The sequence below is a fragment of the Xiphophorus couchianus genome, chromosome 20, assembly GCF_001444195.1.
Source record: "Xiphophorus couchianus chromosome 20, X_couchianus-1.0, whole genome shotgun sequence".
In the NCBI taxonomy this organism is placed as follows: domain Eukaryota; kingdom Metazoa; phylum Chordata; class Actinopteri; order Cyprinodontiformes; family Poeciliidae; genus Xiphophorus; species Xiphophorus couchianus.
Genome location: NC_040247.1, coordinates 26,458,702 through 26,483,901, shown reverse-complemented (window position 1 = coordinate 26,483,901; position 25,200 = coordinate 26,458,702). Strand labels below are relative to the sequence as shown.

At 41.6% G+C, this 25,200-nt stretch overlaps 1 protein-coding gene across 6 annotated transcripts in view; it reads left to right on the top strand.

Annotated features, from left to right (window-relative positions):
• The window catches only part of slc25a26 (solute carrier family 25 member 26), a 69,195-nt gene that overhangs the window by 40,305 nt on the left and 3,690 nt on the right, over positions 1–25,200 (top strand). For 2 of the 6 annotated variants that reach the window (XM_028004003.1, XM_028004002.1), the window contains exons 6-9: positions 2,684–2,728; positions 8,544–8,613; positions 13,911–13,975; positions 18,230–18,303. In XM_028004003.1, the coding sequence (XP_027859804.1) occupies positions 2,684–2,728; positions 8,544–8,613; positions 13,911–13,975; positions 18,230–18,303 (254 nt within the window). Of the gene's footprint in view, positions 1–2,683; positions 2,729–8,543; positions 8,614–13,910; positions 13,976–18,229; positions 18,304–18,394; positions 18,957–25,200 lie in introns of those variants that run through there. The other 4 variants (XM_028003999.1, XM_028004001.1, XM_028004004.1 and 1 more) reach the window with 3 other exon arrangements.

The following is a 25,200-nucleotide window of genomic DNA, read 5'->3' as shown; positions in this document are numbered from 1 at the left end:
ATACAATAAGTCCAGCTAGCCCCACGTTACCCTTCCAAACTCCCTCTCTGTTCTCCCTCCTTTTCTCTCCCTCTCACTCTTTTTTTTACTTTTCCCGGCATGGAAAAGAACTCATCGGTGGGGTAATAAAACACAGGTGCACTCTTTATAACGCTCCACTTTCAGGGGGCTGGATGCCAGACGCAGAGTACGTCAAATAAAGTTTTTAGATAATCTCCGTGGACTCTGGGAATTTGCTTCTGTCTGCCCGGACAGACCAGATGGGCGAACGTTTCTGACTCCCCACGCGATAAACAAATATTGTATTGAATTTCAAAATTCACGTGTTAATGCTTTTTTGGTGTGCAAGTTACAAAAAAAAAAACTGACCGGTTATGTCATAAGTAAAACAAATACTGTAAAGGCAGAAAAGGTTTACTTCCAGTACCGCCGAGTCACTAGGCTTTATTAATGGTGAACGTTAATAACTGGTTAATTGGACTTTAGCTCATTAGCTAAGCAGTACAGATGGGCATAAACAAAAAACAAAAAAATCATACTACAGGTATTTTCTAGTGTTGAGTAACATGCAGCTCAGTCTGACTGAGCTTCAAGTCACTTACAAAGAAGACAAAACAACATTAGGCATGTATTAGTAGGTCATTTTCTCAAAATGTTCAAATCCAGGACCTTGTTTCTGTAAGGCAACAGCGCTACCAACTGCATCAATGTGCAGCCCATTAGATCACCAGTGGACAGCTAATTTATTTAACTCATTTATTTCAATAAGTGAAGCTCATATAGGTTTGTTACAAACGTGGAGAAGATTGCTGACGTGAGAGATGTTAACTTCCTCAAGTTCCTTACGCAAGGAGCGTAAGACACAGAGGGTCATTGCTGAGGAACTTGGCCATGAACTTGAGTGCTGTATCCAAGTATATCAGGGGAAAGTTGGGTGGAAGGAAAAAGTGTGGTGGAAAGAGATCAACAAGCATCAGGCATGGATAAATAGCTGGACTTAGAAAAGAGAATGAAGCTCTAACTTAAAAAATGTTAATTTGTCACATATAATTGAATTAAGTTAGTCAGACTAACTTTATTTACATTTAATATGTCAACTTAATAAACTTTCTTGTATAAACTTAATTTGATTACTTGTGACCAGTTAATGCAATATATTTAAGTTGGATTGCCTATTTTCTTGTTTAAGTGTAGATAGATGTGATTTATTCGGTGTCTTAATATTTCGGTGGACAAGTCAGAAATCATCCTGTGTAAAAATTTACACTCACTTTGGGAAGTTAACACTAATCTTTCTTTTTGATTTTCCTTGATGTTGAACATTATTACACTATTGTCAAAGATCAGAGAGCATAACTAAAAATGCAATTGATACTAAGTGTTTTGTTTTTTTTCCCGTGGAGTTTGCATTGGAAGTAAGAGCGTAATAAACCGGTTCGGTGGGGTAACGACAGCTCATGTTTTGTCCTTCTGTCTGACCGACTCACAGCCGGATCCGTCCAGCGGCCAGGAGGAAAATGCGGCTCACTTAGATGAATGATCTTTTCTTTACTCTGATCAAAGCCCGCTGACACAGCTCAGTGTCGCTGTATTTATTTCTCTCTGAGGATTTGTGTTTGTTCCCTCTCCTCCTTCCTGTCCTGCTCTGCTCTCAGAGTGACACTGTATACACGTCCGTGTGAATTAGTGTTTTCGCGTGTTTTTTCTCCACGCGTCTGTTTACAATAGCCGTGCCCATTCCCGGGCGTGCGTTTTTTTTATCGCTCCACATGCGAGCGTAGTCGGAGTTGGCCTTATTTGCCTCTTTGCCTTTTCACTGCTCTAGTTTTTTTTTTCTCTCTCTCTCTCTGCGGTGTTAATTTCCTACATGAACCGATTTGGTGAACTGCACTGCACTTCTAGGGCATTGTGCTGGACGTTTCTCAGTCCATATCCACTCAGAGTGCATTTTAGCTACAAACTTAAATGTATTTTATTGCCTGTTTTAATTGAAAGACCAACACGAAGTAGCAACTTTCTGTAAAGTGGAAAGAAAATGCCTTCTGAAGTTTTTCTTGCATATAACAGTAATCACACGTGTGATGGACCGTTGCCGCCGCCATCAAAGCCAAGGTGCGAGTAGCCCCTTTTATTCTCATACCTCTAAATAAAATCTGTCTTTATTAGCCAGATAATCAGTAGATTGAGATCGCTTGGATGTAATTTTAAGGTCTTCTCTCGACTACAAAGCAAATATAAATGAAGAAGAACCATAAGTTTCAACCTCAGACGAAATCATTTCGATCAAAGTTTGCATCGTGCCTCCTTTATGTCAATGGATGCCAAATACAAATTTCTAATTTTTATTTGTAAACCAGATCAAAATCATGTATTATTTTCTTTCACTTCACTGTTATGCACTGTCACATAAAATCCCAATAAAACCCACTGAAGTTTGTTGTTACAATAGGACAAAATGCAAAAATATGAAAGAAGTGTGATTACTGTTTCAAAGCATTGCGTATTCTCATTTTTATCAGTCTCCACTATTCGATAGGCATCAAGCGACAGCAAGTAGAAAAGATTCGCAAGACAGAATAAGTGTCAGAAATCAGATGCTATGCTATAAACTTGAAACTCCAGAACGGCAAAAACAAATTCAAAAGACTTAATTGATCTATTAAAGCCCTGATTTGTTTTTCAGATCCCATTCTCACTGGTGCAGTTTCCGCTCTGGGAATATTTAAAGGTATGTATCATTCTCCTTCTCATAAAAGCTGTTATTTTATTCCCTCTGCGTTTTTTATTGTGCGGCCATGTTATCTCAGTAGCTTGATTTCCAGCAGTAATACCGAGCGATAAATCCATAGTAAAGCCATAGCTCTGCGCTTAACCTCCTGACACTTTTACAGCAGACTCCTCCTCCGCATTCCCCTGTATTTAATGGACCGTTGCCGCCGCCATCAAATTTGTCTCTCTTTCCGCCCTTTCCGCACCTTCCTTTCTGCTGTAATGTCTTTATTCCTCCGCGTCTCTCCTGTCCTCGCTTCTCCCTGTGTGGCCCCGAGCCAATAAAAGGCCGTTTCTCATTGAGAAGACGGCATTTGGGCCGAGTGACATCACGTCTCAAGGGCGGACAGTCAAACTCTCCGTCAGTGATGAGGGAGCTAACAGCAGACCAACAATACGCCGCGCAGTCGGTGTTTATGTGCGTTCGTGTCGTTCACAAGTATCCCTTTGTCTCTCGGTCATAGGCCGTCTCTCTCCAGGCCATCTGCAGATGTCCGCTGGCGAGGAGCCGGACTGCTGGAAACTGCCCGCACCCCACCCAATTAGGTTTCTTCTCAGATACAATAGTGGGCTAGATTAGGAGGAGCTAAACCAACTAATTACTGGCAAACAGGTTTCCTCACTGTCGTCAATCTCCAGAATGACCGCTGAGACGTTCAAAAATGATTGGATTGAGCGTGAGGGTGCGTGTGTGTGGGCGTGTGTGTGTGTGGGGGGGGGTGTGGCTTTTACTTCCATCTGTTTCTTTGGGATCATAAATTGCTGCGTTTTCTCGCCCAGCCCAGCTGTTGGAAACACAAACGGAAAAGGGGGAAATTATTTTTGTGTGCATTAACTTTAGCTGGTCAGAGATTTCACCTGCATTCATGTTTCCCACTGAAAAAGCCAAAGTGGTTTTAGTGGTTTTAGCGGGGTTTTACACATTGGTTGCTAAAGGATGCGACTCATTTACAGTTTAAAGTTCATATCTCAGCGTATTTTAATGAGGTTTTACATGATTTAATTACACAAGTTTCTGGTGAAGCTTCATCTGCGTCCGGATGGACAAAGATTTCGTAATGCGAGGAGTCCGATTGTTCAACCATGTATCGTTTTCGTTCCACTTTGCGGCTAACAGTGTGGTGCCAGTTCTTCCTCAGCAACAAGTAGCTCTAAATTCTGGCTGAAATGAATTAGTTCATGTTCATAGTTCACCAGGTAAACAGTTCACAACTCCAACCTGACTAGATCTCATTCAGTTATCAGTTTGTCGGAAATAATGATAATGTAAAAACGCATTAAAACTGCTCTAACATACAAAGGCTGTAGGGTAGATGCACAAGCCGACATCACCAGTGCAAGTCCTCACGATGTTGAACTTTATCACTGCTGCTCGTACAAGTTCACACAGCAGTCATCCGTAGCTCACCTTGAAGGAAAATACTGGAGGTCTTCCTAATGGAAATATTTAAAGTTTTCCACTAAAAAATACAGCAGAAATCTTTTTAGCTACAAACAAAACACTTTTAAATGATGCTATGATGAGCTGCACTCCCAAGGAGTCGAGTTAAAAATAAAAAGAGTATTGTTCAGCTTGATGTTCTGAAAAATGACGGCAACAATAATGCAAGCCTTTGTTTCAATGTGTTCTCTGCTTTGTGTGAAATTAATTAAAGCTTGTGGTCGCAACATGACAAAATGTCGAAAAGAACAAGGGGTGTGAACACTTTTGCAAGAAAGCGTCGTTCTCACGTAAATTTCACACAGGCTCTTTTTTTCTCCCCTTCTGTTTTGTGTGTGTGTGTAGCTTCCAGTTTTCTCCGTCATTTTTCTGACCTCAAACAGGAGGGCGGATTGCTTCCAGTTTACGACTGAACACAAACACAGGGCCGCAAAAAAATCCTGGGAATTTTTGGTGGGAACACGATTTGAGCTGAAAACGCTCACAAACGCAGCCTGCCGTGTCGTGCAAATGCACACGACAGCGCGATGACGTTTGGCACTCGCGGACGGAGCCGCGCGGCCCGTTTCCTGTTGGACGTCGTCCACGTGCAAAGTGGGATCCCGGCGCAAGGGGGTCCACAGGTCAAAAAGTTTGTTTTTTCCCTGATTTACCCCTCAATATCTATTCATGAAAAGAGGAGGGAGGCAGGGAGGAAGAGGCTCAGAAAACGGGGGAGATGCAGAGGAATCCCTCAGCGTGAGTCCTTTGATGTGGAAAACAAAAATCTCCTTTTTAATCGGACCTCTAATGGGACACACATGAGCACCGTCCTGACCTCAGCTACTCTGGCTTCGTTTCTTCTCTCTCTCTCTCCCTCTCTCTCTCTTTCTGTGTGTGTGTGTGTTTACATGTTTGTATTTGCATGAGCACATACACACACACACATATATGCTTTTGGTAACGTCCAGACTTGTGTGGCGGATCGAATGAGAGAGAAAAAAAGAGAGAGAGAGATAACATGCAATCGATTAAACCATCGAGGGAGGGAAATGGGACAAAGAAAATATTAGTAATCGCTCCATGCTGTTGCTCAGTTGCTCTCTCCCTTAGAAGTACTCGTACCTAGCAGCGCCCCGAGGCAGCGCAGCTGTTCATTCGCATTTCATCCAGACACCAACTTTGCGCCGTCACTTTCCTCGTCCACCGGCCTGAACTGATGGGGGGAGGAAAGGAAAGAGACAGCCTCCATATCATCCTGAGTTCAAACTCCAAACACAAACATCAGGTGGTTTCACTCAGTAGCCGGTTGCAGATGGGGAGATTAGCTCAGTTATAAGAGCGGTCAAACACATAGTTAGAAAAATATTTCTGCTCTTGTTGGTTTTTTTGTTTGTTTTTTTTAATGTGAACTATGATCGCCCTACCTAGGTTCAGATATGATACAAAATTACACACGTGTTAAAATGGGAGTGACTTAAATTAAGACCTTGACTTTTTTTCACATTTAATGTAACTTTACACACGTGGATAAAATTGTTGGTAGCCCTCAGTTAAAACCCCACAATGGTCACAGAAATCACTTGAATCTGAGAAAGGTGATAATAAAAAACAATTCAATGAAAATGAACAAATGAAAGTCAGACATGGCTTTTCAAACATACTTCTACAAGATTTTTTTTTTTTTTTAAATCACAAAATGAAGGTCCTCTTAACTTAATATATTGTTGCCCAACATTTTGGGGCAATCACTGCAATCAAACGATTGTGGGGTTTTCTTTCATTAACCGAGGAGTACCGACGATTTTGTCCACGTGTGTAAATTTGACACAGTTTAACTGGAAAAACAAAACTATTAGGAAAAACCTATATAAAATGTAAAAAGCTAGAATAACTTGGTTGTATAGGTCGAGGCTTCTTTTGTTACATGCCTTATGCAACTGGCTAACAGCTATACAACAGCATAACCATTTTAATAAAAACTGTTTTCCCACATATTAGAATTAAAAAAAAAACTCCAATGACTTTAGAGTTGTTTTGATATTTGAACCAAACATCCCAGCTGTGCCTGAATGCAACATGAGAACCTGTTGGGAAAACCTTTAGACTTGCATTTCAAGTTTGAGTTTGAGCTTACTGGGTGGTACAGGTGGCTGGATCTGGTCTTCAGCTGATTTTTCTCCAGTACCTGTGAGGTTTAGCCTGAATTTCGTTGGTCCACTTTTCTTTCTCTATCATCAGTGTTACCAAATACCAGAGGTTAGAAATAGTTGGGAGTCAACCTTTAATTTTGTTTTGGTGTCATTTTTAAAAGTTGCACAATGGGCCGCAGACTTATCCACTATAAAACAATGCTGTACTTGTTTGGCGTGCTGAACTAAAAGTGCTGTAATAAAAATCTTCTGTATTAACGTGTATACTGTTACATCCGTAAGACTATGCAACACTCAGAGAAATGGCAAAAACCAGAGAGATTCAACTCATCCCCAGTTAGCGTTATAAATATTTAGGAGTTACAAAGACTAAACTAGTCTGGCTCGTTTGACACAGTTAACAGATCCGAAAGGCTCTTTTCTTTAAAAAAAAACAAAAACATGACAGCTCAATTTAAAGGATTTGGCCAAATTTCTGCAAGAAAGTTGTTTTTGTTTTTTTTTACTTTATCACTAAAAGTTCATTTAGAACTTGCAGAGAGATGTTGTTCTAGAGTAACTTTGCAGATAAGTGAATAATTCTTCCCAACAAGAGCGAGACAGTCAGACAGTCTTTCCAACTTCAGTTGATCTAAAGATATTTAAAACAACTCCAACTAAAAATGTTTGTGTTTTGGATTCAACTCTTTATAGCGGATATTAGGAGACCATTTCGCTCGGGACAGTTGTAAAGTCAGACATTGTTTTCTCAGCTGAACTCGTCGTCAGTGTTACTGTGAGAAGTGTAGCTAGTTTGCTCGGCAGGTTGCATCAATCTGACCACCTGCGACTTCTGTCTGCTCTGAGTCTGCCAGGAGTTTGACTTGTTTTGAGTTGCTAACATCACCTCAGACTTGGGTCTCTGTCTATTCACGTTTGTGGATCTCCAGGGCAATGAAGATCCACAACAATTAGTGTTTGTGTTTTTTGGACAGCTGACACCAAAGTACAGATGTCAGGCTGTTATGCACAATGCCTTGTTTGGCAAAAAACAACATATGAGCATTAGCAGAGCATTAGTAGAGGGCTTGTAATTGGTTTTTGTCTTACAGTAATTGAGTCCAGGAGCATTGCAATTGAGTCTAATGTAAGACCATCCGTAAAACAGCTTGAAATTTGGTTATTAGGTTATTAATATAACAATTATCCAAACATACTGCAACAATCGCCAGCAGAATAGCTGAGAAGGAAAGAAATCAAAGCTTTTAAGTGGCTCAGATTTTGAACTGACTAAGAGAGATGTGTTAAAAAAAACACTCAGAAACTTTTATGAACTGAAGAAATGTTGAAAAGAATAGTCGGACAAAACTTCTTCACAACCACTCGTATAGAAATCAATTGCTGCTAAATGTAGCTCTAAGACCTTCCTTTGTTTTTCACATACATGCTCTCTATTGTGTCTGTTCGATTAAAAACTTCAAGTATTGTACCGTTGAGGTTAGATTTGTGATGACGTGATGATGTTCTGTTGTAGTTGCCATTTATAATAACAGAAAACGTTCATGTATGCTCTCTAACACACAGCTTTTCATTTTCACCTGACAGCATGCAGTCTGAGTTGTTCTTAGAAGTCGTCCATATGAATTTGAGGTTCCAGTCTTTTATCCTCGTGCCTTTTTCTGCCTAATGCCACACCATGATGCTTGCAGACCCTCCTTTGGAAAATGTGTTTGCTTTGATAATAAATGAGAAAATAATATACGGAGGCAGCGGAAGGATTTGTTTCAGTCAATCAGCTGAAAAAGCCGTATTCTGCATCTATTGAATCCATATAAGTTCCATTTTTTTGTTATCAGTTCCTTATTTAAGTTCACCTTTGGGTCATATTTGTTTTTATTAACTGTGTTGTGCCTGTATGGAGATCTCGCAACTTGTTCAACTCCCATATAAATTTCTCATGTTGGGAACAGAGCGCTGCGGGCTGACAGGGAAGAAGAAGAAGAGGAACACGAAAATAGTCTAAAATCCTTTTTTTAAACCTGATGTTTCTGGACATCAGATCTGACTAAGGTTCACAATGTGGTTACAATATTTCTCCTATCTCTTCTAACAACAGTTGTCTCTTTCTCTCTCTCCCCTTCTTTGTCCCTCTTTCAATCCTTTTTGCCCTTTAATCCTCGTATTTTATCTCCAACCTCTCCCTCTTTCCTTCTTTCTTCCAGACGCTGTGGTCGAAGAGGCAAGGTCACACGCTCCACTCTTGGCAATCAGCGGTGTGCGGAGCTTTTGCAGGTGCAGAGGATTATATGTAGCTTTGGGAACTAAGCAGAAGGGGCTCTGTGATGGGGGGGACATGGGAGAAAGGAATAGATAAGTCGACGGTGGACAGTTTAATAAAGAAAGACCAGCAGAGAGATGCAGGTTTCCCCAGAGCCACCTGCTCACCAGATCTGTGATATAAAGGAGCGAGGAGAAAATCGGACCGAACTTGATCCCTTTTTTTTTGCTATAGCTTGTTTAAAAAAAAAGAAAAAAACGACGGAGCCCTAAACTTCCAGGGACTCCGCATTGTTTTCTCAACAGAGGGGTCACATTATCACAGTTCTCCAGCACCAGTGGACATCACACCACAGCAGACTTTACGAGTCTGTCTCCGCCTGAATGAGTATCAGGGGAAGCGCAGACAAGCGGAGGGAAAAGGCAGGAGGGATGAGAGTGGGCCGGGTTTGGGGCTGCGCCCCAGCAGCTGCACAACCTTCAGAGCACTGGAGCCTAAAGTGGTTTCAGGAAGAGAAAGAGAGAGAGAGGGGAGGAAAGAAGCAGAAAAGGAGTGAAAGACGGTTAGCTAAAAATAGAATGTGTAAGCAAAGAGCACAGAGTTCAAATTAAAAATTTACGCCTTCCTACACTAAAGAAGAGCAACAGATAAAGACTAAGGTCTCGACTAAAGTTCCCTTTTCCTTTTTTCTAATCAGGAAGATCCAAACTCAGAGATACGGGTCAAAGCGGGATGTAAACTGTCTTATTTTTGCAAACGCCACAGATTTTCACAGATGCTAAATTGAGTGGAACGTAATTACGCAGAAAGATGACAAAATCTCTCACAACCTTTCAGTGAATCTGGAGTGATTCTCGTTATTGTAGAAGAAAGGTCCAAAAGGAAGGACTGGCACTTTGTAAAAGTTATTTTAAAAAAGAGAACTCGTCTTTTAAAGATCATCTGTAACGCGGCTTAACTGATATTGATTCATCTGTTGGAAATCACTAAATGTCGCTTCTCTTCCTTCCACCTTCTGCTCTGCCCTACCGTCACTTGTAGGTAGGGCGGAGTGGTGGAAAGTATTGAGTTATCCATATTATCATGGTTGCTTCTCTGGGACTTTAACATGTGCCAAGTTAAACCAAGAGTAATGGAAAGAGCTACTGTAGATGGCAGCGTACCGTGTTGATTGGTGAACCTTGGCAGGAACATTTTGCATTGGCTCAGGTTTCGAATAAGAATCACTGACCAGCTAACCCTGGTTTTATCTGTTCGGGATCATCGGAATGTCTTCCTAGGATCACTTTAGATGAACCTGTGCATTTCCACTGCACTATTCAAGATGAAAACCAGTAGTTGTTGCAAGTTTTGAATGACTGTAATGGCAAGAGAAAATAGAAATCCCATATAGACAGGATGGTTTGGCAACCATCCAGTGACATCACTGGAAAGTTTTAAGAAGTCAGCCAAGAAGCTGTGAAGAATAATAATAACATAAATGTTGCTAATATAATCAGCGGCGACTTATTTGATTACTTTAGCAACATTTTTAATGTTTCGTGTGAGAAATACTCTACTCAATAGAGCTTCAGTCTGCAAAAAAAGGTTTAGGGGTTGAATAAAGTGCAAGTAAGCGATTACATTACTCTGACCTAAGAAATCCACAGAGTGAGTGAAACATAGCAGCTTAGCGTAAACCTCCAGGACTTGAGCTCTGACTGAAAAAATGTGTCACACCATCCGTCATTGCTCCCAGTCAACACTTTCTACCATGACGGAAAAGTAAAAACCCGCGACGTAAATCCACATTTCACAACCGGGGCCGTCCACCCAGCCGTTGTCGAACGTTTATGCCTTTCAGTCCATAACTCTTCCTCGGCTGGACCGGGCCAGACAGGACGGGAAGATTGAGGTCAGCCGTTCGGGGGACGACACCGAGCTGGAGGTGAAGGAGAGGAAAAGACAGTTACGGGAGGACACGCCACCCAGAGGAGCCGAGACGCGGTGCTGCACCGCCCCACCTGGAAACGGCACTCAGGGAGAGGAAGCATCAGAGTGATGAAACGAGACTTTGGTCTGCTGGAGGAGAACTGGTTACGTTTGAACATCTGGGAGCTTAAATATCTGGAATGTTCTGAACTTAAAATGTTGAGGTGGTGATGAAAGAGAGGCAGGGGACAAAAGATTTGGGACTGGATTTGTGTTCACGTCTTTATCGTACACTCCCACGTAGAAGACATCCATCAATCAGTCCATTAGTGTGTACATCATCTATCCATCTGTCCTTCTGTGTCCTAGATATGTTTTAGGTCTCTGCCCATCAGGCAATTGCCAGAAAACCTCCAAAGGGATCAACACAGAGCGGCCGATCCTACCTTCTGTGTCTCGGTTAAATCGTAGACAAACTGATTAATCTAAAGCTTCGGTGTTTGACTCAACTCTTTCTTCATCACAACAGACCAGAGTCAGTCCCACAAAACTGCAGACTAGACCCCTATTTTTCCTTTCCATCCTATCATCACTTGTTAACAATTCACCAAGACACTTAAATTCCCTCAACTTGAGGCAGAGACTGTCCTCCCGCTTAGAGGGATTACTCCACCGTGTTGCCGTTTGGAACCAAGGCATCAGAGGAGCTAACTCTCCTCCCGACAGGTTCACGCTCAGTTCTGAACCGGTCCAGTTCCCTCCCTCCCGGCCACCCCGTAACCGTCATGATTAAAAGACGCCAACACAACAACATCATCTGCAAAACATAAAAAATAAGGCCCTAAGCTTCCCTCGCCGCTCCACGGCTACACCTTGAGATCCTGCCCACTACAAACTCTCTTTCGCTCATCTGTAATCTCCCTGCCTTTTGAAATACTCACAGAGGCATTTTTAATCATCCACAAGATCTCCGCTTGTATCCTCCTCTGACTTATGGCAGACTTGAACTCGGTTTCCTCTCTGCATCCTCGTGAAAACTGACCGAGAAAAAGAATGAGGTCATCGACTGATTTCTTTCCAGCCTTCAACCCCATCATGGGATTTTTTTTTCTATCCAGCCAAATTTAGATCATTTAATAAAGCACTACACTTAGAAGATTTATTTGCTTAATGCATTCTTTGACCATTTTCCAAAAATATCATAAAAGATGTTACAGTAAGTCTGCTTTAGTCCCGTGTTTATCCAACCGAGGCAGAGAAGTGAAAAACCTTAACCTAACAACAAAGCTCCTGTTTTACGTACGCCGCGCCTTAAAAAGCATTCATGTCGCCTGAACATTTGCAGATTTTGACACATCACAAAAAAAATAAAGGACATTTCAAAGTAAAATGGATGACGTCTCTACCAGCTTTACACATCTGGAGATTAACATTTTTGTCCATTTCTTGTTCTTGCTCATGCTCAGTCAGATTAGATGGAGAATGTCTATGAAAATCAGCTATGAAGCAATAGCGTAGACTCTCGATTGGATTTAGATCTGGATCATTGGACTGGGCCATTTTATCACCGAAAAAAATATTCCAGTGTATCTCTGGCTGACTGTCAATTTTTTTTTTTTTTTTGCAGCCTCTAAAAATGTTTTACTCTGGTTCTGCCGAAGGGTGGGATATTGTTTTACAATCTGTCCAGTCCACACTGCTGGACTTCTGGCTGCCATTAGTTGCACCAAGTTTGATTTAGGGGGATCAGAGTATGAATGCATGCCACACCATTCAGATTTTCATGCCGTGTGTTGGTTTATTATATTATGCCTCAATGACCTTCATCTAAGTTTGTCCTCGTGAAATGGCAAAATGAGACGCTGTAGTTTTATGGCGTATTATCTACATATTTAACCTAAGTATGTTGTCATTTTAAACAATCAAAACAATATAAATTGACTTCCTTTTGGCCAGATGAGAACAAAACTATGTATACTGCAGAGAGTGTAAGAGTGGGAAGAAGCTATGCTAACTTGGCTTGAAGTTGGAGTGCAGCTGCTCCAAAAAGCCGTTCTGAGGATGTTTGCGTGTATTTGTGTGTGTATGTTCATGCATAGATACAAATGTCTCTTTTTTTATTACGCAGGTGTGAGTTCAAGTCTGTACTTGTGTGCTGGAGAGTCCGCAATTTGTGCGTAGCTCGGGGGAAGGATTGGGTCAGACGAGTTGTGTTTAAGAGCAACACAAAAATCTTACAAAGTTTTTTTGTTTTTTTTTTGGTCTAGTTTCTGTTGCAAATATCTCACTTAATAAGACAAAACTAACTTACAAGTAACTTCTCAGCAAGAAATAGCAACTTGTTTTATGTCAAAACTTCCTTAATGTTGAGCTTTTAAGTGAAATAATCTAATGTTGGAACAAAACATTTTAATTTGTGATAAGGGAACAATCTTGCACCGCAGGCAGATTATTTTACTTCTTACTAGTACTTTTTCATCAATATTAAGGAATTATTTATATAAAACAAGCATCTAATTTAGAATTAAGAAATTTTATATCATTGAACTGTTTCAGGAAATCACTTAAGCAATGGTTACTAGATAATCAAAACTGTGCTCTTGTCTTATTTTATCATCATTTCTAAATTAACTGCTCTTTACATGTTTTTTAATGACTGTGACTTGTTTTATTTTGAGTTTTACTATAAATGGTCACTGTAACTCACACTACTTTTAGCTACACATTGAAATCTGTTATAATGTATGTTGTTCTGCATGTTAATTGTAATTGTTTTGAGTCCTTCCATTAAACTGCCAGGAGGCTACAGATGAAAACTAGCCTCTTTGGCGCCATAAAGCAAATCTATGTGATGTGTAAATACAATTCACAAAATCATATCAAATTCATATCAGGCTAGGCTGAAAAGTTACTTGTAAGTTAACCAAGTTTTTGTCTTATTTCAAATGTATTAAGATATTTTTCTCTAGAAACTAAACCAAAAACACTTGGTAGCATTTTGTGTTTTTGCAGTGAAGGTGTTGGAAATTAAAGGGGATCTTGTTTTGTTTTTGTATTTGAGCAACAGAGGAATGTATGGAAGCCCGTTTCCGCCACTCTGTAAAAAAAAAAAAAAAAAAAATTATCTCATTATAATGAGATACTATCTCATTATTTTGAGTTACTATCTCATTATAATGAGATAATTTATTTTAATTTTTTTTAACAGAGCAGCGGAAACGGGCTTCCATAGGAATGGGCTTGGATGAAGATTTAAATTTTTTTTTTTTTTTGAACGTTGGAAAGTAACAGGCCAAGCGTTCTGGCTCCCTTCGCCTTAAAGTGTCTGCAGTCAAGTAGATTTATTGGTTTTGTGTATTTTCTAGGTATCCATTTGACTAAACGCGCCTGTCTTTTGTAGGCGCGGTGGCAGCCTTCGTCACCACCCCTCTTGACGTGGCGAAGACCAGGATCATGCTGGCCAAGGTACACGCTCTGCACACACAGACACGAGCGCACGCAGCCTCCTCCGGCAGCTGCTTTTAAACACCACTGTCAGGTGAAGCCTCGCAGGCAGGGAGCAGAGCCACGGACTGGGCCCGAAGCCCGAGCGCATTTCTCCGGTGTCAGGAGGGGGCGAGGGGGCAGAGCGAGCCGAGGTAGAACCGGGACAGCACACATCCATCACCTGCTCAGAGGGGGGTACGGACGGTGTTTGGGGGGGATGGAGGGAGAGACTTGTTTGTGTGCATGGCTAGTGTTAAGAGCCAGGACTCATTTCTGCTACGAGGGAGTTTCCATCACGGTGCTGCATGTCATGCAGAGGTGAAAGCCAAAGCACGCTGTCCCTGCTGTTAACTCCCCCCACCCTCCTCCTCCTCTTCCCATCCTCTGTGTGGTGATATTCCTCCTCTTCCTCACCACCTTTTTCTCTTCTGGCTCATTCCGACTGCATGTCTGGCTTCTTTCAGGGTGTCCTGCATGCGTATGTGAGCAGGACACCCCCATCTCTCTCTCTCCCTCTCTCTCTCTCTCATACGCACACACACGGGCTGTCCTTGGAGAAGACACAGTGTTCCATTTCCACCCCCATCCTAACTAATGAGACTGGAATCAACAAAGCAATCGGACAGGCTTGGATCTCTGACGAGAAGCCGTTGGCTGGAGGTGGAACTGCACGGTACAAAAGATTCCAGTAAACTTTATCTGAGAGGCAGCTGCTGTAATCTAACCACCCGCTGAGGGCTCTGCCTGCAGCACAGGTCCAGCTAGAACTTTATAAGGCCAAGATTTTTATTTTTTATTTTTTTGATTTGCTCTGCAGAAAATTTTATACACAAGGGGAAAAAAACAACCCAAAATGAACACATCCTTTCAACTGGATTCAGTAATTACTATAATGTACAACTTTTATGATGTAAAATTACCTTCTGGCGTCATTTATTAGACTATCGTTTAATAAGGAAAATGTCATGAAATTAGATAAGAACCCTGTTTTTACAAAGAGCAGGGTTCTTATGTGGTCCGGACTGGAGTTTAGATTTATGGTCCGACCCGAACTCGACCCCGAATTCTGGCTTCTGTGGCACTTTTAATACGCCTGCAATACATACAGCACATAGAAAACCAAACGTGAACGTGCAACATGAAGTTGCTAATCTACTTATTTTAGTGTAAATACAGGAGTAGATAGTTTATCTGGCATCTGGGATCCTGTCAGTCACACATCCCAGATGATTTGCACTTGACTCACCCTGCCGTTACAACAAGCGACAAAATGGAGCAGGAGGATAATAAACAAAAGCTGGAAATGAGTTGAATTAGTTTTGAACGAAAGCAATAAAATCTTAGGTAAAATAATGTCGGGTTTAGTTGTTAGTTCTTAATTAAAGTGAAATGGGTCGGATCGGGCTCTGACACAATGCCCCTGGGCTCGGGCTGAGTTGGGTTAGATATAATCTTTAGTGTGGACAAATCTGGGTGGATTTTTAATTTAGGTTCTTTTTTTCTATTATGTAAATAAAAAATATTGTAAAAAGAAAATGAAATATAGGGACAGACGCAATGAGGCCAAAAGTATTGGGTCAGCCCTCCAAATAAATGAATTCAGTCATTCCAATCATGTCCACAGCCACACGCGTATAAATTTAAATAAGTTTGGGTCTCTCCCCCTGCTGTTCCAACATGACTGTGTACAGGTGCAGAAGCCATTTTGGGATCGTCCAACATCAGTGTCTGACCTCACAAATACTCTGCTGTAAGAATGTAGCAAGATTGCAAACCGGTACATGAAGTAATTGAAGCATGGTTTATTTTAAAAACGAGGTTGCACAAAGACTGTAGACATCATTTTGTAAGTCAGTTATTTGGGATTATATACTGCTCAAAAAAATAAAGGGAACACTTTAAGTGTTAAACACCTGTTTAAGTGTTCCCTTTATTTTTTTGAGCAGTGTATTTTAATAAACATCAATACATTGAAAATGTACAGTAGCTCTTATCACTTTTTACCTACCAGCTATTTAGAAGCCAAATTACAGAATCCATTCAAAGCTCCATATTGAAAGTGTAAATTATTAGTAGAATTTAAATACATTTTTAAAACTAATACATTGCAAATTATTCTAAACAGTCTAAGTGTCGCTCCACATCAGCTGCAGTCAACACAGGTTCAGAGCAGAACAGAACTGGTGTGGACGGTTTGGATCGGACAAACCGCAGGAAGTCTGAGGGGCTGGAGCTCGGTTTCCTCGCCACACCTGACGGAAAGAAAGGGTCGTGTTGTACAGTCGGCAAAACAGGCGACCATCCAGGTACCCAGCTGGATGTGCGAAAGCCTCCGCAGCAGGACTCCGACTGCCTGGTTAACCACAGCGCTGCAACAGGCAGACCTCCTGCTCCGCTACCGTTCAGCTGCTCTGCTTTCCTCAGACCGGACTCCAGTCATCACCTTAATGCTCCCCACCGGCACAGCAAGGCCGGCTCAGGCCGCAGGGTGCAGGAACAACATTTCAGACATTGTAGAATTCTGAAAAGTGATCGTAATAAAAATTTAACGTCAGACGACAAAAGTTAGCCACGTCAGGAAAATCTCCCCGACCCGGTTTGAATGAAAAATATGGTCTGTGATAGCAGTTGGACAGGACATGTGGGTCCTCTCTGTGTGTGTGTGTGTGTGTGTGTGTGTGTGTGTGTGTGTGTGTGTGTGTGTGTGTGGACACCCTGTTCCTCCATTCCCTCGTTCCATCGTTCCATAGCCAGAAAGAAAAAGAAAACTTGTCAGGCGGGGAAAGCAATTTCTCAGCAACCTGTCTCCAACAGAAACACGGGGAGTCTGGGTGTTTTTCCTCTTAACGTGGAGGAGAGAAGGTCCTCCTATCGATGTAACAGATCACATTTTATAGACGAACTTTTATTCCATTACGCTCTGTCTTTTTATTTATTTTACTTTCTTTATTTAAAATAGACAATGTGCATTATTGAACAAGTGCAACAGAGGCTAATTTCCATCTTGGCAGGTTGATGGTAAGATTACAGCATTAAATCACATGATATGTCAAATCACAAAATTGTGAAGACTGTAAGATGCTTCCTTCCTAATTTTGCTATCACTGTCTAATTGTGTGTCCATAATAAGGGGAAGCTTCTTTTTTCTTTTTTTTACACTGTGGCATCTTATGGTCTCCCCTGTTTTAATTTTCCCTTGTAAAATTGTCCAGTGGAAGGGGCCAGGCCATGCAAAAATTGCACCAACTGTTAAAATATCAGAAAATTAAATGTTTATTTTCCCAAGATAAATGTTTATGTTTAGTTTAAACTCTGCGGGGGACGTATAACTTTGACTTGTTTTTCTTTGTCTATTCAGACCTTCATTCCTGTGTGACAGATTAAAGGTCTTGATGTTTTACATGTAAAGTTGGGGATTCTTACAATTTTATTTATGTGTAAAACTCATAACAGTTGGTAGTTGTAGATCCGTTGTTTGACCCAAGTGGTGAGAGTCCTGTTCTACCGACAGCCTGATCCCAGCCTTTGCATCTTCTGCATCTTTACTTAAAATGGAAGTTTTCAACTAAGATGCAAATGAATGCAAAATTACCAAATGAGAGATCTCAACCTTTACAGCTGACAGTTCTTTAGCAGCCTGCTGTCAGAGAGACGTCAGGAAAATCACTAATACACAAGCGAGAAACAGAGGACCAGATATAGAACCCTGAGGTACACCAACAGTACTAGCAACCACTTCAGAAAATCTGTCATCTGTATGAAACGGCTATTTTTGTTCAATACTCGGGGATTTCATCAATCATTTTATCTTAAATTTGACGTTTCGTCTCCACTGCCTCTTTCTCGTTCCTCTTTAACCTCCTGTTGTTCCACTCACTCGGTTGCAGTGATGGATAAGGAAAACTCTCTGCCCGGCTCGTCTGCAGAGCGTAAATAACAGCAGCAGATTGATGGCTGTAGGGGAGGACCAGGAGAACTTGTTGAGTGTTATTTTTTTTTTCCCTCTCCCTTTTTGGACGGGGCAGTGGAGGTTGCTGGAGGTGACACCTGCGCTGACACAGCTGTCCCTGACCAGAAAAAGATGTTTGGGGGAGGGAGAGGAAGAGGAGGAGGGAGGCAGCTGAAGGAAGCTCCGCCAAGGAAGATTAAACAGGGTGTCTGTCTGAGGAGCAGGAAGGGAGCGAGGCAATCTATCCATCATCACACCTCTATTTGCTCTCTGTCCTCCTGCAGGCGGGCTCAGCCACGGCGGGCGGCAACATCCCGGTGGTGCTCTGCGACGTGTGGAGGAGCAAAGGCCTTCCAGGGTGAGGATGTCTCTCTTCAGTCTGCTGAAAACGTGATCGACTTTTCAAACAAACAAACAAACCAAGCGGTTTCATCCCCGCTCATCCTCAGGAGACCTCCCGTTTTTACGTGACTCCATTCAGCTCCCCCTCCTCCTCCTCCCTGGCACACAATCGAGTGCGTCGACACAAGAGAGTGGCCTCCCCGGGGGCAGCGGGCGGGGGGATTTACGGCGGCGGCTGAAAAATGAGATGCATAAAAGCTTTTTGCTGCAGACTCACTCTATCGTTCTATTGATTAAGGTGTTAGAAGGGCCAAGTGGACGGGTTTATTTGAGTGTTTTGATGTGTTTATGATACGCGCCGGACAAAAGGGGCCAGGTCTAATGGGGCCGTCTGTGCTAAAACAAACCCTCAGCTGTGGTGAATAATGGGCCACTTGTGTACAAGCCACCATCAGTTAGTCAGGATGCGTCTCAGCTTAATGCTCACAGTGTTTGGGAACGCTGCCCCCTCTTTACACACGCAAATGTACTTTCCAGAATTATTCATACGAAATTTGTTCCCTTCCCCCCCACACATTTTGTCATATCATGATAAAATCTGAAAGCTGTGGCACGCATTTGGAGTCGGCCATCTTTACTTTGATGCCCCTAAATAAAATTCAGATCAACCACCTGCTTTCACAAGTCATCCATCCATCCATCCATTTTCTGTTCACCCTTGTCCCTAATGGGGTCGGGAGGGTTGCTGGTGCCTATCTCCAGCTACGTTCCGGGCGAGAGGCGGGGTTCACCCTGGACAGGTCGCCAGTCTGTCGCAGGGCAACACAGAGACATACAGGACAAACAACCATGCACACACACACTCACACCTAGGGAGAATTTAGAGAAACCAATTGACCTGACAGTCATGTTTTTGGACCATGGGAGGAAGCCGGAGTACCCGGAGAGAACCCACGCATGCACAGGGAGAACATGCAAACTCCATGCAGAAAGACCCCGGCCGGGAATCGAACCCAGGACCTTCTTGCTGCAAGGCAACAGTGCTACCAACTGCGCCACTGTGCAGCCCTTTCACAAGTCAACTATTATTTTTATTTTTGTTTTTTTACATTCATTTACATTTTAAAATGAACAAACGTTTTGAATCAAAAGAAGTAGATGGAAGAAAAAAATCTTACATATTCTACACCTACTCTCAAAAGTCAATTCCCTCTACCATAAGCAACTATAAGTATCAATCAAATGTGCTAGAATGTCTCTAGCATGTGCTAGAATGGCCTAGTCAAAGTTCAGAGCTAAATCCAATTAAGAATCCGTAGTAAGTCAGGTGTTTACATGCACTCTTCATCTGATCTGTACTGAGTTTGAGTTATTCCGGACGTTTTTTGTGTGGGCAAACATTTTAGTTGGTGGAAACAAAAACCAAAAGGCTTACAAATGTAATTGTTGTAAAATGTTTTTCATCTGACAATTCTTTTGCCAGATTAAACAAAAAAAATAATAATTCTTATCTAACATCGTTATTATGCTTGTTGGTCTATATCTAAAATTCCCCAAATATAAAATGTAAGGAGGTTTGTGGTTGTAACAGGAGCGAAATGTTGAAGCGGAGTGAATAGTTTGTGCAGAACTTTCTACTGTTTAGCTTCTTTATGTTGCAATGGATCATTTACCTGAAATCTAGTTGTTGTTTTTTTTTTTTTTTTAAAAAGACGTTTTTGTTTTTGTAAGCAGTAGCCTCAACATCTCCACTCGGAGATGTTTGGAGTTTTTCTTCCCTTCCTGTCTTCTCTTTAACTTTATCCAACTCATCTTGGTCTTAGCCATACTGCAGAGAATACACGTGTAACGCTCCACAACACGCCAAGCTCCCGTTTTCCTGCTTTGTTTCTTGATGTATGTCCCTAGAAGGCAGGCGGACGCATCCGATGGAATGCTGTAACAAAGGAGGGTGTGTGTGTGTGTGTGTGAGAGAGAAGTAAAAGGTTAGAAGCTGTTGTTCTCCAGGGCCAAAGGCCTGCTTGTTGCACCGGTGCATGCCTGATACAAATTGCTGGGGCTTTAAAGCTGTAATTATGGTAATAGGCCCAATTGCAGTGTAGTGAAGCTCTAAAGTGCTTCCATGTGTGCGCTAAACCCCAGAGACCCTGGCTTAGCAGGGAGCGCTGCAGCCTACCTCCCCCCTCTCCCGCCCTCCTTAAGCCTCCAACAGTAACCTGCAAAATACCCACGCTGCACCAGGAGTCAAGTCAGGACTACAGACTAATGGCCGGCATGACCTGAAAGCGTTTTCAGATTTACTGCTTATGCAAAATGAAGGGGAGGATATGCAAATGCACCGAAGCTCCTGGAGGCGCCGAGCCCTAATTGTACCTCTTTTTTTGTGCTTCTTTTCAGATTAAGGTTTTAGATTTTTAGTCGGGCAGCTTTTTTTCTAAATTTAAAGGCTGGAGCTTTTCAGAGCAGAGCAAGTAAAACTCAACTGAGTTGATAATAAAATCTGTGGGGGTTTTTTTTGTCTGATATTTTCATTTTCTGCATCAGCTAACTAAATTTTAAAAAGTTATGTCAACACAACAGCAGCCATTACTGATGTGTCGGGATCCTGGTGTACTTTCCTGGAATGTTCTGAAAACCAAAAACATTTATTTATTTATTTTTTTCCTGTTTTGTACCTCGTACTGAGCCAGGTGGTTTTTCCTTTTGGGGTTGTGAGACTGTTAAAAAAAAAAAAACCCGGGGGGGGGAGATATAAAAAAAAAAAGGACATTGATGGAAGATTAAGTGGAAGAAAAAGCATGCAGTAGTCAGTGTTTGTTCATTTGTTGTCCCTCTCTGTTTTATTTACTGGGTGACCAATGATGCTTTTCTTGCTGATGTTCAAGGAAAAGTATTATCTTCCAGCTGTAAAATTCCTGCGTTTGGCACTTATTGCTTGCTGTAGTTGTGACTTTAAGTTATTGATGAGCTTAAAAACTGTTCTCTCAATTAAAGAACACTGAGCTAAAGCTAAGTTTAGTGTTTCTTAAAAAAAACAAAAAACATTCAAACATAGAAGCATGTTAGCCGCTGCATAACTGATTGCTTCTGGAGTTATTGTCGTTTATTTATTTAAAAAGTGAGAATGCACATCACAAACTATATAAATTAACAAACTTTTTCCATCAAAAAAGAGAAAAATAATCATAAATATAAAGCATTTTTATCAAGTTACAAGGAATACATTTGTAACCCGCATAAAAGCTAACCACAATACAAGCAATACATAAAAATAAAACAGAATGAAAATGAGAATCATGTGATCTGTGAGTGCGTACTTAAAGTAATGAAAAAGAAAAACCGCAGCAGTAGTTCCTGCTGTTAGTGGACAGCAGGGTCTACTAGCATCCTGCGTCTGATGAATCTGAAGAAAAATGCAAAACACAGAAAGTAGTCCCACTTTCAGACATCATCCCAACTGTGAAGCACAGTGGTGGCGAGATCATAATGTGGGACAATATTCCACCTGCGAAACGGGTCAGTGTTAAAAAAATAAATAAATCATGAAAGCAGACCAAAATGGCTTCTTCAACAACACCAGCGCCAAGACGTTTTCTCTGAACTCACCACTGTTCTCCCACACACACACACACACACACACTCGTCTATGAGCTATTTTTAACCCCGACTCCTCAGGGAGAGGTGATTGGCCGGCGGGATGCGTCGGAGGGGGGAATACTCAGCGGGGAATGTTTGAGCCCTGGCTCGGCTCTGACGTCGCCCGGCGGTCCACACAGGTGGGCCCGATCCCAGACAGGAAATGGAACTCGGGTGGAGAGCTGAGACAAAACAACAGCTCGGCGTTTAAAAGTAGTTCACTCCTCGCACTGCTGCTGGGCGTTCCAGTGATCCAGATGACTAAGTGGAAACTTTTGAGAAGTCATTCCTGTGACTCACTTTGAGAAAACAACAAAAAAGTGTTAGATATTGTTCCATAATTGGTGTTTAGTTCTCCCTCTGGTTGCGACTGTAGTCCCAGAAGATGCTAAATATGGAGCAACAGTAAGGCGAGCCACGTTTAGGTGTTTTGAAAAATGGAAATGCAGTGTGAAGAGTTTTTTAAAAAAACGTTTAGCACATTATCTGATCATTTTAATGCCAAAATGAGGTACACAAACGGTGCCGGTGACACGGGAGGTTTTACAGTGTCGAGCTTTGGCCGCGTCTTGGTCTTTTTGGAGCCAGATGTGGTTATATTTGGAGAAAAGGCAGAGGCTACAGAGGGATACTTGAAACCCAATTTAGTTTAAAAACGACAAAAAAAAAAAAGGGGAGGCAAAAACATCTGAAATATGAAAGTATTTTCAGAAGACCACCCACGCGACATTGAGAAGGAGTCGATCGAGCTAATGGCACGGCGACGACTCAAAGAAACATATTTGGCTTTTCAAAAGAAAATACGACTTAGTGAAGGTCTGTATACGTGATGAAGTGAGACGGGCCAAAAATGTGAAACGAATGCCAATGTCATTAAAATAAACCGTCTGAGAACAACAAAGTTTAATGTGAGCGCGTAGGATTACTGGTTTTTTTTTTGTTGTTTGTGTTTTTTTTACTTTGTTGGAAAAAAATGTGGAAACTGCTTAATGACATTGGAAGAAAGGGGGAAAAATATTTGCTATTTAACTCGATAAAAGGGATGTCTTGGCATAATGACACGGCAGCCGAAGTATAAGTACAGACGTTCTGTGAAAATCAGTAAACAAACAGAAACATGAAGACCGCAGAACAATCCAGAAAGTCAAAGCAGGTTGTTTTTTTTTTTGACAAAACTGCAAAGCAACAGGATTGTACATCTTAAACGCAAAGTCAGCTGTTTATCTTAGAAGCCGTAATAAGGAACTCTGGTAAGTCTGGAGGAGCTGTAGAGTCCCAGAGCTCAGGTGGGAGAATCTGTCGGCAACTATTAGTTGCAGTGCTGACTACACTGATGAAACACAAAACCTTTTTCGTGTAGTTTTCAGAGCTAAACTAATTTAGAAGTAACTTTTCAGTAAGATATAGAGGCTTGTTTACATCAATAATTAATATTGATGAAAAAGAAAAAACACTTGATAGACATTTTGCTTCGCTGTGAGTGATAAAATCTACCACTGGAAGTAGGGCTGGGCGATGTATCGAGTATACTCGATGTATCGCAATATTTTCTATTTACGATAGTTAACATGGCTGTATCGCAACCATGGAGTAGAAATTGTCTTTCAAATAATAAACTTTCACCATCAAGCCCTACACAGTGGTGGTTGAATAGATTATTTAAACACCTGCTTCACTGATGCTCTGTCAGTTTGTGTGTAGGTCGCCTTTTTTTTTTTTTTTTGAGCTGAACCAAAACACACCTTATTCCACAGCACATCTATATGTTAAGTTTGTCAAAGTCAAGCATAACTGACCTACTTCTCTCTCCCTCGCTATTTTTTGCTTAGTTAAAACTTATTTCTCACTTTGTTATCTGGTCTTAGTGTAGACAGTTCATAGCAAAACACTTCATCCCTTTTTATATGAGCTTACATTTAAGTCTAGCAGGGAAATGGGGGCTGGAACTTGCATGGGTGACGTCATGCTGCAAGGAGTATAGTTTAAAATATCATTGGAGCTCATTTAAGAATATCGTGATGTATATCATGTATCGTGATATAGCAAAAAATATATATCAGAATATTAGATTTTCCTCATATCCCCCAGCCCTAACTGGAAGTATAGCCTACATTTTAGATTAATATTAGAAAGTTAAGTTACTTGTAACTTAACTTTTGTAAGTTACAAGTAACTTACAAAAAAGTTACTTGTAAGTTAGTTTCTGATAATATTTTGTGATTTTTGATCCAATATGATCAGTTATGTTTCTCTGAAAGAAAGAAAAAAAAAGAGTTGACATCATTCTAAAATAGTTCACGTTGCACATTTTATTTCTGGTTCAGCTTTAAAAAAAAAAAAAAAAAAGTAATTGCTAAGGTCAAATCTCGCCGTATTTCTGCCTTTGAGAACTTCCTTATGAGTTGATGAAAACCGAAGTCTGTTATTATAGTGATTCAGAGGTGATTTTGTCAAATGAAAACAGACCGACTAACACTCCCACGCAAATGATAAATGCAGACAGACTTTTTATTTTTTAATGTGCGGCTGTCAGTATTTGTTCTTTCTTTTCTTTTCTTTTTTTTCACCCACTCCCCGTCTTGTGCCTGCGAGCCGAGCTCAACGCACAAGGCAGCCGTCATACGTAACATCTGGCCGGGGCCCGAGCCAGACCATGTGAGCGCGGGGGCGTATTGGCAGACGGAAGGTGTCGGTAGGCAAATGCTCGGCAAGGGAAAAACGGAGAGAAGTGGAGGGAGAGCAAAAAAAAAAGCAAGAGACAACACGAGCATGTGTCGAAGGGGTGGATGACGCAGCAAAAACGAGAAGCAGAGGAGAAATCCCGTACAAGTGAGCCAGCTTGGGGAAGGGTTGGGGGTAAGGAAGGGCGTCGGATGGATGGACAGCACACCGACATGTGTGGATGTCATCTGGCCGTCGGTCAAGCACAGAGAAAGTGAGAGGAAAGGGGGGGGGAAGCAGAGAGATGAGAGCTCCAACGAGGAACAAAGGTGGGGGGGATTGAAGCCTAATTCCAAAAGCAGCTGTGTGCGTCAGGAGGAGAGTGGGAGGCTCGGATCTTGGGATATGGGCGCTCTCTCATGGCCCGTAACATCCTCTGACCTCCATAACGTCAACAGCGACTCGTTGGGCCCCCAAAGTCAGACCTTAAAAAAAGAAGAAGAAGAAGGAGAAGAAGAAGACAATGAAAAACCCCCTGAAGCTTTAAGCCTCACCGTTTCCCAGCACCTGAACACCAGAACGCCATAAATTAGTCCGGTTCTGTCAAATGTTGAAG